We start from the raw sequence: 18120 nt of genomic DNA on the forward strand, positions 1-18120 counted from the left end.
TCTGTGCCTTATTATTTTTTGGGTGCTGACGAGATTAACTGACATTAGTGAACATTGGTCCAGCATTAATTTTACAAAAGTAATTTCCTTTTAAATTAATGTTTGTAAGGTAAACATTTGCATGCTTTCTTCAATTACAAACCTTATTATATGGAGTACTACTACAAAAGATATTTGCTCATGTAATGTATTTGTCTCTGGCTAAATAATCTCCTATGTAAGACTACATCAAGAGTGACAATACAAAGCCACTGTTACTGGCTATACCAAAAGCTGATCACTCTAGCCAAAGTCAAAAAAATAAAGGACACTTAGTTTTGCTTCTTCAAGTAACAGAAACCTTATACCATGTTTCATTTCTAGCAGAGCTACCGTGCTCTAGCCACGCACTACTACTCTGTTGTCTGAAAGAACACCTAAGTATTATATTTTCATGGTGTTACTGACTGGGGTAACAGGAACAAAAGATGGCAGAATTCAGAGTGAATTTTAGAGAATGAGTAATTGTTTATGAGATAATTAAGTACATATATTAAAGTACCACCATAAATAATCAGGTCAGCAATGGTGCAACTATATAACTTTATTTAATGTGTAATGCTTAAACAAAACAGTGTTGAACTTTAATTTTTCAAGGATACTGGTCAAAAACATAATTAATACCAAATTAGATTTAAAACCTGAATGTTTTAAATCTTTGATTTACAGTTTTTGTTATTTATGGGTTTTTTACATTAGACTATGAAAACAGACTACTATGTTCCATTTTTATTTCTCCTAAGTTTCTAGTGAATTTTACTTTCAAGTTATAGTTGCACAATGCTGCAGGGTATAGGCAAGCTGCAGAGGGTGTTTGCTTTAAAATTTGCCATTTGAATTAAAAATATATCAGAAATTTTTCTATCTTGTTTTATAAATCTCTAAATTGGAGCCAAATCTGTCCTACTTGCGTCCCTTTTAAGTAATGTACTAAACCTTAGTTTTATTTAATCTATGTTTTTAGTGAAATATTTAATTATACTAGACAAACTAAAGAAAACTATCTGGGTGCCAATCCTGAGAAGATTTAAGCACATGCCACTGATTTTAATTTAATAAAGAGAGAGAGAGAGAGAGAAAGAGTGAGAGTGTGTGAGAATCTTTGCAGGATTAGGGCCTGTTGAGTACTGCAAAGTCTTCTGACAAAAATCAGGTCCTTAAAAAACTTAACTTGCAGTACTGTACACCTAGGGCCTGCTTATCCCATTAGTTGTACACTTGCAGCTCCTATTGACAAAGAGAGACTTATGGAGGACCTAAAATTAACCTAAATATCACTTTGCCATTTTTGTACCAAGTTAATATTTTTTTTTAATAAATGTAATATGAAGGAATAAAAAACATGTATGCAAAGTCCATGAGGCATGTTCATATTAAAAAAGCAGTTTATAACAAATGTAAAAACCAATTGCCAAAAACTGGCAGCTTCAGAAGATATCCTTGAGATCCTTTCCACAAATGCCACAATTCCCCCATATGGAACAAACTTCATAATAACCCCAACCACTATCTAAATCACCCTTAAAATCCATGTCTGAATATTTACAAATACACATCAACTTAAGTACTCCATATCTGCCTCTGTTAAAAAGACATCTGCTAAATACATTGAAGATACTTACATAATGATAAAACTTTTTCCAATGTTCCATAAATTGCTTCATGTCTTAATTCTGCTACAGAGAGTCCTTCAGTTTCAAATGGACAGCCATTTTCCTATGGATAAAAAGCATTACACTACACACACACACAAAATCCTGATACTCAGCAATATTTTTAAACACTGCCCTCCCCATGTCTCTGCTGAACAATGTCCCCTTTCTACAAATACTCTGGAGCCCCAAATTGTTGACACCATTCTGCTTGTCAAGAGGACTGAATGACAAGCTTCCAAAAGCCCATCGGTGCTACTAATTAGCTGACCAGAGGAGCCACTCTTGACCCCTAAAAGTACAATCCCTCTACAAAGGCCGAGCATGCACCACCACCAGTAGGAAAGAAAATTACTGGAAAAAAGAACTAGAACCCGAGATTTCTGCATAACTGGAAAACAGTAAAATAAAGCTACTGAATCAGCTACATGGTATTACTTAAAGTCTTTTATTTCAAGAAATGGAAAAATGCATTACTGAAAAACATCACATGGTATGGCGATTTTAAGATCCTCTTTGGTGAACGGGGAGGGGAAAAGGTGGGCAAACAATGGAAAATAACTTTCAAAAAATAGTCCATAGAACAATTAATGAGCTTGCTTGTGTGGCAACTGCATGCCCCAGAACACCACTAGAGTCTTACACACACAGCAGCTGCAGAACTGGGCCATAACATAGCAATACATAAAAAATTATTCATTTAAACTCACCTGTAGCAGAGCACGAAAAGTCTGAATGTCATCAAAATTTGTCAAAACATAGTTTGTGTATGTTTCCACATCAGGTTCCACTCCCAGCTCATGCAATGCTTTAAGGACCTCCATAGTACCTAAGGAAGCAATATTAGAAAGCGTACAGAATGCTGAACAATTTCAGATAACTAAAAGCTCAATTCTTTTTATAAAAGGAAAGATATAAATATTAATCTTCACGCTTATTCAGGACATTTCTTCCCCTCTCTAGTTCCTGCTGCATAGAAGCTGGGCATTTTTTTTTTCATTTCAATAATCAAGTTCTTAATTCTGAAATCAAAAATAGATAAACCATTCTTTATCTTGTTCCACAGTGAACTAACAAAGATTGAAAACTCTTAGTTCACCCTGCATCTGTGGTTTCAGAAAAGCATATTTTTGGTTTAGTGAAGATGAAATACTGCATTGGGATTGTAATTAAAGAACTAGCACCTATACCTAGAGATAAGATGCCAGCCCAGAATTGTGTCTAAATTTATTATTTTTACTTCATTATAAAAATTTTAAGACTGTACATTGAAGATGTCCATATATCTGATGTGCTGAATATGGAAACTAATTTGACCCGCATAAATAAATGCATATAGCCAGCTTCAAGACATTTGTGATCAACGTGTGTTAAGAAACACACTTAGCATTGGTCCTGGCCTCCCCCCCGCCCCCCCCACTGCTAAGGTCCAGGCTTTCAAAACAGGTATCTAACCTTGCACAAGATTGAATAAATATTTACATGTGCAAATTGGGTGCCTTGGCTTAGTTTGTACATGGATAATGGGACCAATTTTGAAAGGTGCCAAGTTCCCTCAAAACCCACTGAAATCGCTCTGCACTTGCATGAGGCTCTCAGCACCTCACAAGATCAAGTCCTAAATTTTCAGCGTAGACATTTATTTGAAAATATATCAATACCAACACAAGCTACATACAGTAAAAAGTAAATTTTAAGAAACATTAAACATTTTCTTAAAATTGACCACACAGCTATTACACCAATATATCAGCTGTTTTTTTGTTTTTTTCCTAGAGAGAAAGAAATACTGCTGGTATTATACAAACATTAATAAAAATAAAAACTGATATTATGCCATTGAATTTTGAAATTTTTAGCAAACACAGCTTTATTCTAACAAGGGCATTCCAATGCTTTAATGGCTTTTCTTTCAAATTTGCAAGAACTTCCTGAGTTTCATTATATCAGGCCTAGTTAGCTAACTCTCCATTCATGTCACAAGCTATACAGGTATTGGAATTTTTGCTGGCAAAAATGATTTGTCAGATGCTGCAGGACACCAGTTCCAAGTAGCATATGTTTTTTTTAACTTGCCTCTCGTATTTGTTACTTTAAAAATGTAAAGTTTCCCAAAGTCCCTGTCTTTGCCCCGGAGTGCCACCTATGGAAAAGTGACACTTCCATGAATATTTTATGCAGTGCACTATGGTGCAAATAATCAAATGTGAATTCCCTTTGAGCACTTAAAAATACATGCAGGCAAGTCACACTAAATTAAAGTCGCATCATCTGCTCAAGTCTGCCTTAAACAAAACTCTGTCTGATTTTGGCTGAGAATCTGCAAAATTATGAACAAAAAATTAATTACAGTAAATCCTGCTTGATACTTTCAGATCTTGACACCAACTTTCTATTTTATGTTTGCAAGATGTAGAAAACGTTAATATAGAGCCCAGCTAATGTTACTTTTCAGAAAGACTGTTCCATTGTAAGAGTTCAAGTCAATATTACAAGAAATAGCTGTTTTCAACAGGGAGCTACGTACCACAGTGAATTATGTACTCTAGCTGCAGGAGACTTGGGTTCAAACTCTTACTTAGGTCAGAGTCGATTAGTTTATTGGGCTCTCCCAAATCCCTAGTAGACATCTGTCACAAAACCACCACTCAGTTTGGCACAATTCTTGAGCAGAGACAAGGAAGCGTAAGTATTAGAATAGGGTTAGATAGAATAGATTAAGGTTAACTGGCAAAGGTGTGAGAAAGCTTCCACAGTATCTGTTGCCCTATGTTTGGTCACTATTAGTGGTATTAACACTAACTTTCATGAAGTTCTCCCACTTCCCCCTCCCTGCCCCAGTTTTTAAAAATCCAAAATATGCCTCATCTTCCCCTTTTTTCTGAAAATGAAGGTTATTCATTTTCTTTTGGTTTTCTTTAAAAGCTTTCACAGTCAAGTCAATATCTGCACAGCAAAAACCAGAAAACCACTAATTTATCATCACAAAAGAAGTCCACAGTTTTATATGTTTTTAAGATTTGTTCCATGACACATAGCTTTATTAATTAGTATATTAATGTTTTCTCAGTATGAAGTTACAAGATACTGTCATCTCACGTAACACTTTAAAATGTGTAAATCAAAAGAATATACATTAAGACCAGCATATCTGCATCTTATGGCTGCCTTCAGAATTTCTTTGGACATCACAAGGATATCAGGGCTGTTCAGCCTTTTATCTCTCAAACCTAACCAATGGGCATAAAACCAGACAAAAGTCAAGACACACACAATGCAATGATATGTGTTTAGTAAGATGGAAACTGGCTAATACAAAAAAGTCATTTTATTGCGTTGTCCCAAAAGAAGTCTTTTACAATGAACATGTTCTTCATGAAGAAGCTTGTGTATCAGTACTTTACATATCATGTGTAAGCAACATTTGTTAATTAAGAAATCATTATGCTCTTAGTTTTCTGACTGAGTTTCTTAAATGGATAACTTTTGTTAAGAGACCATACAAAAAACATTTAGAAGGATGCTGTCATGTCAAATTTTGCCCAAAATTTAAGCTATAAGAATCTAGTTTTTAAAAAAAAAAAAAAAAGCCAAGAAAATGTCTTGATTTTGCTAAATTCCCCAAACACCTTTTTTTTAAAAAAAAAAATCCCTTTACTACGTAAGATTCCTCTTACTATTTTTGATATTCCTGAGAATGTGAAAATGAATTACCAGAAACTTACTATAAATACAAGTGAAAAATAGGCTAGTTGGTTTTAGTTTCCTAAATTGAGAAAAATGCAAGTCAGACAGCCTATAAAGTGATCAGCAAATTAATTTAAAGATCTTTCATTTTCAGTAATCCTTTTTAGTAATTGTTTTTAATCCCCAATCCTCAAAAAAAGTACACGCTCACTTAACTTTAAACATGTGAGTAGTTCACATGCTCATAGTTAAGCACTTGCATAAGTAGTTGAAGAATGAGGTTTCTTGAAGCTCAGAAAATAAAAAGTGAGCATGGTTTTTTTAAAAAAATATTCAATTGAGATTTTAAATATAATTTCACTATTCAAAATAGGCTGATGTTCTAATTTAAAATTAATGTATTTAAAATATAACAAATTTGAATGCATATGTTTTATTTAAGACAGAATGCACATTTAAAATGCAATCAAACTCAGTGAAATATAGCAAGTTATTGATATTTCTGTTAATTATTTTGATGTGCCCAAAAGCATGCTAGACCATTCCACTCCCTTGCCTCAGGACTGGTCCATAAACAGACCTTGAGACACAATTTACATATATAATCTTCATAATATATTGTGTACGAACAATGCATAGAAGTCAATCAGACTTAATCCTGGCAAGTCTCATTCTTCAGCAGAAGTCTGGTGGGTTTTAACTGTCCCAAGCGAAGCAGAATGAATGTTATTAAACAAAAATTCCAGCACACTCCAATATATCCTAATCATTATTTCTAATTACTGGGGAGTGTAAGGGGGAAATCATAATAAATAAGCAATAAAAATAATGTTTTATTAAGTATTAATGTTAAACAGGAAACTATTCAACGTATGGACAATCTGCTGTAGAAGATTAACTGAACCAGTTTTTATCCATTAAAAAAGCTCTCTCTATTAAGTTTAGGACTTGCTGCTTTACACTATTCTGAAAGTGCGCCGCTTCCCCCCACAAATTGGTAATTTTTCAAGCTCTACTTTGGAGAATCAAACCCTCTTGGAAATGCTGTTAAAATGGCATCACCTACTGAAGAAATAACCCTGTGTCCTAAATGGAGATTCTGCAACAGTGAAAGTTATGTCTAAAACAAGTTTTAAATACCCTCCCCCCCCCCCCCCTTTTTTTTTTTTTTAAAAAACATACCCCCTAGACAAAATCGTTCTTTGGTCCCACATACCTGTGCAGAGGAGTAAGACACCTCCAACTATTTCTATGCCTGATCTTATAGGGCCCTTGGGCTCCTGGGTTCAGACACTGGATGTCCAGCTTCTGCTCTCTCCCTAATTCAGGGGTTCTGAAACTGGGGGTCAGGACCCCTCAGGGGGTCACGAGGTTATTACATGGGGGATTGTGAGCTGTCAGCCTCCACCCCAAACCCCACTTTGCCTCCAGCATTTATATTGGTGTTAAATATATTAAGAAGTGTTTTTAATGTATAAGGGGGGGGTCGCACTCAGAGGCTTGCTATGTAAAAGGGGTCACCAGTACAAAAGTCTGAGAACCGCTGCCCTAATTCATATGACTGAGCTAGTAGGAACTGCCTGAGAGGATGGAGAGGGAGTGGATAGAGCCACAGCTTCTGTTCTCCTCCCCACATCTGGCTGACTCCAGCTCTTCTTCTACTAAGGGACAGATTCTACCACTTATTCTCACACTGAGCAGTACCTTATTCCTCAAGTAGCCCCACTGAAATCAAACTTCTTGTTGAGTTAGGTACAATTCTGCACAAGTACGGGCAGCTGAAAATGGATTAAAGTGTTTATTTAGCTCAGATATCAAATAATGGAGTTTTCATTTTGAAACATGAGGTCATATTCAGGAGAATGGTGTAATGCTGCTAAATGTACAGTCAAAAATTGAATTTAAAGGTGCACTCAAAAAAATTTCGAGTGGAATAATTATTATTAATAATAATAATAATAATTAAAGACAAAATTTTGACAAATATTTTAAATTAGTATTTTCAACTTTTCCTGGGGAACACCATTACCCACCTCAAGGGAACCAAAAAATTATCTTGTATTTAGCTCATTTATTGAGCCTTTTTATACTGGGTCAATGTGAAAACTGAAAATATTCTCTACTAGCAAAGGGAACCTTGCATACTGTATTTGTAAGTAACTGTTGATGTGGTACTGAAGTGCTCTATAAAAAGCATAAATAAAAAGCACAGCGAAGTATTTTTAAAAATAAGCTTCAAGAAAGTGGCTAAATGATGCTAACCAAAAACCTAACACGGCTATACAACTTTTGATGTAAGCAAAACATCACCCCAAACCGTCCTCTACTTTCAAAGATATTTTATTGTATGGTCTATTGACACAACGTGTCCCAATGCTCTTTATATTTGCAGCCCTCCTACGTCTTGTTTTTTCATTAATCCTCGCAGCATACCCTCTTCTTGAAAAAGGGTAACTTTGCATTTATTTCACTATAGGAAAATATTAAAATAAAAAGCTTGAACGTGCTTTTAGCTTTATCAGCACACAAAATAAAAAACATGTGTAATTTGTAATGGGCATAGTTAATGAAATTGTGGAAATCTGCTACTCACTCTTGTAATCCAGACAGTTGTCTGCAGCATATTCAACCATTTGTCCACTCTAGTTTTATATGACTCAAACAATGGGGCATTCCTCACTTTCTTTGGAAGACTAGTCCGTAGAATATTTAATGTCAGCAATAAGATGTTCTCCCCAATGTTCAGTTTTTATTTCCCTTCGACTAGTTATAACCCCTTGGGCCACCCTACATAATTCCTTTCCCCCTTTGGCATTTACACCCTTCAAATAGGTAGTTATAATACACACCCACCTCTTTCTCTTCCATGTTGTTATTTAACCTTTAATCTCCCTCAAAGTCCATCCTTTCAACTTCTCAACATGTTTTGCCTCTTCCCCAAATTCTGTTAAATTTTGTCAATACTTTTCTGGTATGGAGATAAGTGCCCAGAAGCGTATGCGGTATGCCACATCTGACTACTGTGGAGAATGGAACCATTGTCTCCACTCTGGTATGAGATGTTGTACTCTATCTATATCCACCTTTATTTGATACATCCTGATAAATTTTTGCTGCTAGGAAACTGAGAACTCAGCTAAATTTACTGTTCACTGTCATCTTTAGGTTCTTTTCAGCACTACTTTCCCTATCGTCTATCACAAATGAATATCCATATATTATTTTTCCTCACATGTAAAAAACCAAGCTAATATAATGTTGCATCTCTCTTTCATTCCCTCCCCCCCTCCACCCCCCAAAAAAATCTGAATGCAGGGGAGATTTTACATGGCAAAGGGCAAGAACATTTATTCCACCTATCTACAGCTAACATATTTATATTGATAATTCAGTGTCGAAGGGAGCGCTCAAAAATCTTCCTTTAATTTGAAGTTTAACTTTAAGAGTTGTGAGTTTGCTCACATATTGCCTGTTATAAGTACACACACACCAGGAATCTTCACACTAAACTTAACAACTCATAACTGTGAAGGACCAGATGCTAATCTGGGTTCACAAAATAACTTTGTGAATACACAGTATTACCACAGGACCAACAAGAAGTTACCCTCTGATGTCTTTGTGGGCAGAAAAGGCATGACTTCATTCTGATGCTTACTATCAGTTCTTACTGACAGCCAAGTAAAAGTATTGCATGTTTTTGAAGACGCTACAATTTCAAATTAAGTCAAAACAGCTCAGATCACAAAAGTTACTCTTCTCACAACAATTAGGTACAACAACCTTTTTCAGCTCTAGAAATATGCAGGAGCCTTCGCAATATAGCACACTTAGAGCATATTTTGCTATTTGTAGGTAGAGCCAAGTTTTGATAAAGCAACACAGCAGTATTAACTGATCAAAATATGCATGTACGCAAGTATGGATGACAGTTCAGAGCAGGAGTAACTAGAATCATATAGTAGCCCTGCCCTGTTTAGTAAGTTTCAAGAGTTCTTATGTGATTGTGAAAACTTTCCAGTATTCAGAAAGAGTGTGTCGGAGTGCAACTTGCCGTGTGTTCTGGCATCAGCACGGAGCTAAAGAGTTAATAAAAACTGAATATTGTTTTCATAAAGGCTTTTCTAAAAAGGATTGAGACACTTTTATAGCCAGAAACAATTAGGGAATACTTGTTTCAGCATTTCTTCCAAACTGGAATGTGACTGTATATTTAAAATAAAATTGCAATATGAACAGTCTGCTAAAAGCACTTTTTTTTTTGTTTGTGCATTTTGTTTGTCACCCAATGTCACACTAACAACTCTGCATCTCATTCTAAAGCACATTATACTGTGAGATAAGATGAAAAAGACAGTTTTTTGTTTCCCAAGGGGGAAGTACTTCTGTTAAAAGCATCTTTTTATGAGACCACTCTTTCTGAATTACCAATAACGCAAACCAAAGAATTAGATACTGTACTCTAAAATGTAATATTTGTTCAATTCTTATTCATATCCTATAGACATCCCCATGTGTAACAGGGGAAAGCGGGCTAAATGCTTAAGCCTACTTAAGAATCCAAAAGATTGAACATTTCTGTCCTTCAATCAGTATGCTGTCAGGTCATGATCACTCATTCAGCAATGGAAGTTTTCTTGCCTCTCTTATTATTGTAAGTTAGCTCACATTTAACTTATCAGTGAATAGAAATTTTAAAAAATGGTCAAAAAGAAAGATTCAGCTTTTCAGTAGTTATAGTGAGTCATTACCATACAACCTTACTTTTAAAGGCTTCCTACTTCCATAGGTCTCAATAAGGGTCTCCAAGAGTAAAAGATCAGAGAACTACTGTTCGGGATACAAAGCAGCAGAGAACCTTTGTGAAGCCAGGAATCCAAAGAGTTAAAAATCCCATTCAAATAGTGTTTTTCACTCTGCTTTCTATTAAAAACTGAATTCTTTATTTAAACTAACAAGACTGTGTTACAATTAAATGGGAAATGAGTGAAAAGCACTTCTGAAAAAATTGTAAAAATGTTTGTGATAGCAAGAACTTCACACCCCGAGGCCTCCACTCACCTTCAAGCACATTTCTAAATAGGGTTTAAATGTCAATCTGTACATTCAGTTATGAATAAGTCAACAGCAATATGTATCAGAAAGCTAACCTTGAACATTCTTCTCCTTCTGATACCCAACAAGCAGTGGCCAGGAATAGTGAGGTCTGAGAGGCAAACCATCCTCTTTCATTGTCTTCATCAGGTTAATTGCCAGAGCTGAAAACACCCACAAGGCAATTGACTATTAATAAGACAATAACAGAATAGTATAAATAAACTGATGTTTAAAATAAGCAAATAAATAAGTACCTGCTTTTTTAGACTCCAACGCACAATACAAAGTAAATTGGAGGGGACTTGAGTGCATATTGGCTTCTTTTAACTCATCACAGAACTGTTTCAGCTTGCTCAAGGGCTGGAAAGAAATTTAAGAATTAATTTCTATAATAATAAATTGTAATGAACACATAATGCTTCTAAATTTCTGAACTCCTTTCTAGCAATTAAAGAAAAGATCCTTCTTATACCCATAAAGTAGTTATTACAGACACCAACAAGCATTTTTGCTCATAAACATTCTACTTACTGTGTAAATTGGTAGGTGAAATATTAAAGTGATTATCTTAATGCATTCCATCTTTACTCTTTAACTATAAGTGCATGAACAAAACTACGATTTCCACATTTTCATAACTCCCTTAATCTCACCGACCATACAGTTATAAGTCTGGTAAGAAGATAACATCTTGCATACCTTATCTGTAGTTACACAGTGTCGTAAGAAGAAGTTACCATAGTCCATACTGCTTTCACTGTGATTTTCAGATGGTAAGGTAGGAAATGATTTGAAAACTTGGAAAGCTATATCTTCCAAACCTTGAGTTATCAAATTCAGAGACAAGTTCATTGCATCTAGAGATTTAAAACACCAAAGACAATATTTATTAAGAGTCTGGAACAAACTATTTTGACAGACTACCAATGAAATAATCACCGAACATTTTAATAATAATTACAAATTAAATTAGCATGGTCCCTGACTTTGAATCTATGGGAAGAAAGCAGAAATTGTTTTACAAGTATCTTATAACATAGTTTGTTTGTGGGACTAACTGCTACAGAACTCAGATTTGAAACTTTTTATTTGCATAGGTTATGTAGTGCTACAAGCATCTCCTTTACTACTTAAAGACCCATGCCAAATATTTCAGAAGTATCATCTTCATAGTGGTCCAGAAGCATCCCAAATACTACAACTGAAAGACAAATCTTTGAGAAAGGCTACTGAAGTATATGTAGAAGTACTGTCAAGTAGGTGTAACATATCAGGATTCAAAATTGCCTCCAACCATTGTTACAGAAAGTTATATTCAATGTTTGTAACCTCTCTTCACTGCATTCATGCATATCTGCCACAACCGAAGTTACACAAAAAAATGTTTTCTTTAAGAAAAATGCGAGATTATCATGGATTTAAGGGCAAAATAATAAACTTTAGAAGTTTGTGGTGATGCAAATACAAAAAAAAAAAAAAATCAAAAATGCTTACATCTGTTTTTAAATTCTGAAAATCCTTAGGTTTAAAATGTGACCCAGACTAATCCACATCTGCTATCTTTAGAAAACAAAATTAATTAACACAAAGCATTATTTTGCCCCAGTAGGATTTCACAAAGCCTTATACACAATATCACACTAAGTGACAAATCTTTTTCCTTCATTGCAACCAACTGAAAATGCATTCCTTCTTAACCTTGAGTAACAGTACTATTTCAAAAGTACAGCTACAGTAACCTGATTTTGGACACATGACTAAAAGTACTACCTGGAATATATCCCCTTTCATATCTCATGTGTGATAAAATATCTTGGACATACTGAGGATATCCAGCCTTAGCAAGGCTAAAAATAACCTGCATCAAATCCCTGTCCATAAAATAGCCTTCCATCTTCTCAACCTTTTCCAGGATCTGTAAGTAAAAGCCACAAACCAGAGAATAAGTGTAATGTTAATGAAAAGTCAACACTCTGACTCAAACACAGTACATTAAAAAACCCCAAAAGTATTTACACTGAAGTATCACTCAAATTTGCTACATATTTCCCCAAAACAAGCACAGATGCCGTTTCTGGTCCATAGAGCTTAAATTCTAAAGAGACATATGAGGGAAAGGGGGGAAAGAGAGAGTGATACAATATACAATGATCACATTCTGACACTCTTTCTTCCCGCTCAGTAATATCTTATGCTGTGAGTATTGCCATTAGTTTCAAACTTGCGACATAAAATACTACAGGAAAATGGATTGCAGAATCTGGCCCAAAGTGATAAGATGTATCTTATTAGTTACATTTGTTTGATTGTTTGGGGGGTGGGAGTGAGATGAGTTTTGTTTCTGTGGTTTAAGTTAAACAAATTAAACTCTCCTCCCTACAGTCCCCACCCCAACTTGAGTCCCCTCCATTTTCCCTAACAGCAAATTCCTAGCCTTACAGCAAGTGTCCTTACTCCCCTTCTCCTACACACGGGAGTATTTATTTATTTATTGACCTTATGACATAAGCAGATAGTGAAGCCTCCAATTTTGCAAAGGAGCTCCATGTCAGTGGACCCCTGCACCAGGATGTAACCTCTACTGAAACAAGTGGGGCTCCTTCTGGGCACATAAGTTTAAATCCATGGAGCTCTTATAAAAATTAGGGTCTTAATGGCAAAAACTCATTGACTTCACTGGGAGCAAGATCAGGCCCTAAAAAAGTTCTCTTTCCATTGATGAAAATAAAATACTGTGCAATACTCTTTTCATCTGACTTTCAAAAAGTTACATTTATGATGAGACTGAATGAATCAGCAAGCATTATTCACCATTTCTACATATAAAATGAAAGGCACCTATCAAAAGATAAAATAGAGTTTTATAAAATTTATAATATTAGCAAGACAGGTTTCAATTAATGAAATACACAATTATTTAGTTGAAAAAAATATTCTCCTTAATTACTGCTGACCACTAGGGAATTATTTGAGAGAGACCAACTGGTATATTTTTGTGTGTGAGGAAAAAAAGAGAATTTCAGTATCAAATAAATCAGTAAATATTAAACAGATCATGCAGTCCCTTTTAAACAAACAGTTTTAGGAAAAGCTTTACCTATGCATGAAATATTAATACCTGTTTAATGTTGTTAATGTCACCCTTCTCGGCATATGCATTCAGTAATGCTAAGTAGGTGTCTGGACCAGGTTCAATTCCTGCATCCCTCATCACTGAAAGGATATTTTCTGCATTCTCCATATCTCTGCAGATGTTTAAAGAAAAATCAGTGGTTTTAATTTAATTTTAATTTAATTACAATCATCCAATATAACATTAACCATAATTTTGGGTTTTTTTCAATATTTTAGATAAAGCACATGGCAAAATCTAGACTGAAAACTAACGTTTTACTTCTCGGTATTAAGTTAATAACAGCTGTAAATGTCTAAGACATAAATACAAATACATTTAAAGAGAAAACATATTGACTAATGCATTCACATTATTCACATAATTTAGGACAGTTCATTTTACTTCAATGGAAGAGAAATTTTTGAAGTTCAGCCAGCTACTTCTCATTCCAATAACTGAAACACAATATCTGTCTTAAAATTAAGCTTACTGGAGGTAGTGGTAAATGGGCTTCCTTTCATCACTCCCAGTGTCCGATAATACCAGAATATATTTCTATTTTCAGAATAAATAGAGTCTTTATATGCAGTAATTCACAATTATTGTAGTTGCCAACCATTTTGTAGCACATGGATGTGATTTATGCAGTTGAATCAGCTAATTATCAATGTACAGGGTAAGTAGAGGAAGATTTAAAAACAAACAAACAACATTGGTATATTGTTACCCAGCTCTTGCATGGCCTGTCACAAGGCTACTGAATACTGCCTCAGTGATTGGGAGTTCTTTCATCTTCATAAATCCAAGAATCTTACTGCAAGATACAAAATAATAATTACAGTTGTGTTTTCCTTGTATAGAAACTGGTGAAGTACTGTTGTGCTGCACTAGATCATCAGGCAGAACACAGAAAGATACGTTTGAGTGATCAGATTTTGGGATGTGGCACACAATGTTAATAATTTAAACAATTCTGTTACTCCTGAAATGTTATGTTGTTTGCAGTGTTTTTGTACCCCTGTGGGTCCCAGAGTATTAGAGGGACAAGGTGGGTGAGGTAATACCTTTCATCAGACAAACTTCTGTTGGTGAAAGAACTTTGTATAGCTTGGATGTTTTGTCTCTTTTACCAACAGAAGCTAGTCCAATAAAAGACATTACCTCCCCCACCTTGTCTCCAATGTTGCATCTTAGTCATTTAAAATATAAACATAATTTTGTTTAACATCAGTTACAAGTTTTATCAGTTTCCTCCCACTCCCATACGTGTATATTCCTCTTGTGCGCAGCAATCACATTGTCACAACCTACCAAAGGCAATTCTTTCTGGAATTAAAAAGAACTCACATTAGATGGATCGGCTAACAACAAGCACCATACAGGGGAAGAAAAAACATATTTGCCCCTTCCCCAATGGCTGAGCACTTTTCCTGCATGGTAACACCTCTTCCTTCATAATTTTATGTTCTTTGTCAATGACCATGGAACTGACAAGACAATCTACCACTTCTACACCAGTGAGAAGGCAACACATTTGAACAAACACACTAAACTGGACCATCACCTACTTGACTCCTCTTTGCTCCAAAATTTAATGAACTTGAAGTAGGTTTTATATTAATGAGGGGAGGAGGGATGAGAAGCATATGTATTTAAATAACTTGCAGCAAAAAAAAATTTAAGTGCAAAGTAATACCTAGCACCTTCGATATCACCCTCATTGCAATATGCAGCAATCAATCTTTGGTATGTAACCTGTGAAAAAAAATAAAAAATTAAGAGTCTGGATTTATTCAATAGTGGCATTAGAAGGAAAAAGGATGCCATCAAGTAGTACCTACTCGATTGGGCTGCACATTAGCTTGCTCCATTTTGGACAAGAATTCAGTTGGAGAGAATTTATGTTCATTTTGAAGGTAGACTTTAAGCAAAGCATTATAATGACTTGCATCATACACAGCACCTAAACAAGATGTTACAAAGTTACTGAAATAAAGCAGCTTGCTTCAAGTTCAACAAGTTAAATATCTTTAAGTGTCATATGAAAATTACTTGGATTTCTTGATAGATCAACTTTATTATGCAAAAGAAACTATGGTACAAACAAATCAATTAATTTTACCCATCTCTATGGTATATGTTGCAACTGTTTAACAGAGCAGAGTAACTCTATAAAGTGTGCATTTATTTATAATTAAAATGTTAAATATGCAGAGTACAGAAACATCAATGCTATCCTGTGTGTTATTCTGCATTCTACACATGAATTGCTAAATTCTGAAAAATAATGTGGCTTCCTTCAACCCTTACCCAATATCAACTTTTAAGAACACATTATCATGCATTTGTTTCTGAAGATGGACATTAATGGATCATAAATTGTCATTCTAATGGTTATCAGATATGGTCTCTTCTGAAATAGCTATTTGGCTATATCTAGCTTTTAACACTAGAACACTGGACTGCCAGCTGTTGAGGCAATTAATAAATAACTAATAATTTAGCAATACAAGATTCAGTGTTTACAATACTAAAGAACTAGAATCTGTCACAACAACAAACAAAAGCAACTATCTGATATAAGCAATGGGGGAAAAAAACCCTCAGGTTTACTGTTAGTACCCCTAGATGTCAGTATAACTCTCAGAATGACAAACAGGTTTCTAGCCTCAAAAAACCTGGGTGGTAAACATAAGGTTATATTTGCCAATGTTTAAAGAAAAATTCCTGCAGTAAAACATAAAAATTCAGCATTTAACATTACTAAAATGCATTCTACTTTTTGTTTCCAAGAAAGCAAGTGGAATATACTGCTATAATATGTACATGCTTTATTGTAGTCAAACATATGAAAAGACATACCCAAGTCTTGCAATTTGCCCCACATCATGTGGGCTAGTTCTGTTCTTTCACATAATGGGACCTCAGGCAACAAGGAACCACAACTTCGCAACAGAAGCAAGGCCTGGTTACTACTTGGATACCCTGCAATAAAACAACGTTGTACTTAAAAGACCCAATACAAGTGAAACAAAAATGTTCATTGCAAAAAATATACAAAAGGAACTGGTACACCATGAGTGAAAAGAATATGCAGGAGTCTCTGGAAAAAAATGATAACAGAAGAATGAGTACATTCCATTGTTCCACTGCCCCTTGATCTATTAATATAAAAAGGACAATACAAAAAATGGTTTTAGATTTTAAATATATCGTAATTTTTAAACACAATAACCATCATTTTCAAACTCAGATGCTTAAAGTTAGGCTTCTAAATCCATATTTAGACTCCTAAATAAGTGTAACCACTTTTGAAAACATTGGCCAATATTCTAATAATGCCCCCAAATCTTAAAATATAAATCTTTCCTGTATAGTGGCTATTGCAAAACGTGTTGGTTTCACTACTTTTCCTAGTGAACAAATATCCATGCCATGGAACATCCACCACTCCAGCTAGCACTCACGTTTCCATTCTCATAAAAGAGGTCAACAACTGAATGAGAATGAAGACAATTATCTGCCAACTTCTAAAAGTTATCATTCCAAGTCAGGGTTGAGGCTTATAGACAAAGCAGCATGGAGAACCTCACAATGCAGTTGCCTCTAATTTAGGCATTTTCTTCAGAGAAAATTTCATTTTTAGCAATATGATCTAGTGCCTTGAATCAGCATTAAATTCACTTGGGGGGGGAGGAGGGAATCTATAATCTTTTTGAGTTTGCCTTTCCATTTACTCAGCTTGTTATTTTGTTGCTATGTTACTGTTTAAACGACTTAATCTCCAATTTTTGTTCATAAAGCAAGCTGACTGAAGCTTACGGTTGTATAAAGTGAAGATGCTGAGAAATATGGATTCTTATTCCCTAAGCGTATGTCTGATTGATTCATGCCACATTAAATTCTGATATTATTAATTGAAAAGTGAAGATTTAGAGGGAAAATGTTAAATTTAAGTCAAATATATGTGCAACTAAAACTTTATAAAGCTACAGTAAATTAAATCTAGAACCTAAAAATCCTGACAGTGTCCTTTTGAAATACACACATGAAACTTTTTTCACAATTTTGTTTTTTGGTAAACAAGACATCTAGGAAAAATTAGGTGACAGTATTTCATAATTACACTGAAAAATAATGATTTCCACCAGGATGCAAGGATGCTGTACAGTTGCCAAGTCAACCATCTGGTAGTTTCAGTAATGTAAGGTATACAAGTCCCCGAACTCAGACTGGCTACTGCCCTGAATTCTTCCATCCATAAATCCACAAACATTACCACTTCATCTTCTCATTTTATGCTGCTGATGGAGAAAAAACTTTTGGACAAATATTTTTGAGACATGGCTGGAGATTACCACCAAGATACTTCAGAATGAGCTGATGTTATACTAACTTGAACAACCAATACATCCTGAGATAATTAACGCTTGGTTTTTCACCCTCAGCATCCATTTGTCCCAAGACAGAGTTATTATCTTGTTAACAAGGTTACTCAAGTAGCATCTAAATATGAATACGGTGATTACC

At 34.9% G+C, this 18120-nt stretch overlaps 1 protein-coding gene across 1 annotated transcript in view; it reads right to left on the bottom strand.

Annotated features, from left to right (window-relative positions):
- Positions 1-18120, bottom strand: part of LRPPRC (leucine rich pentatricopeptide repeat containing) — a 168653-nt gene that overhangs the window by 126301 nt on the left and 24232 nt on the right. Inside the window, exons 3-13 of the mRNA XM_037895838.2 lie at positions 16453-16575; positions 15432-15553; positions 15287-15345; positions 14318-14404; positions 13594-13720; positions 12246-12390; positions 11175-11332; positions 10730-10835; positions 10529-10636; positions 2402-2520; positions 1662-1755 (exon numbers count right to left, since the gene is read on the bottom strand). Of these exons, the coding sequence (XP_037751766.1) occupies positions 1662-1755; positions 2402-2520; positions 10529-10636; positions 10730-10835; positions 11175-11332; positions 12246-12390; positions 13594-13720; positions 14318-14404; positions 15287-15345; positions 15432-15553; positions 16453-16575 (1248 nt within the window). The remainder of the gene's footprint in view (positions 1-1661; positions 1756-2401; positions 2521-10528; positions 10637-10729; positions 10836-11174; positions 11333-12245; positions 12391-13593; positions 13721-14317; positions 14405-15286; positions 15346-15431; positions 15554-16452; positions 16576-18120) is intronic.

The sequence above is a fragment of the Chelonia mydas genome, chromosome 3 (assembly GCF_015237465.2).
Source record: "Chelonia mydas isolate rCheMyd1 chromosome 3, rCheMyd1.pri.v2, whole genome shotgun sequence".
NCBI lineage: Eukaryota > Metazoa > Chordata > Testudines > Cheloniidae > Chelonia > Chelonia mydas.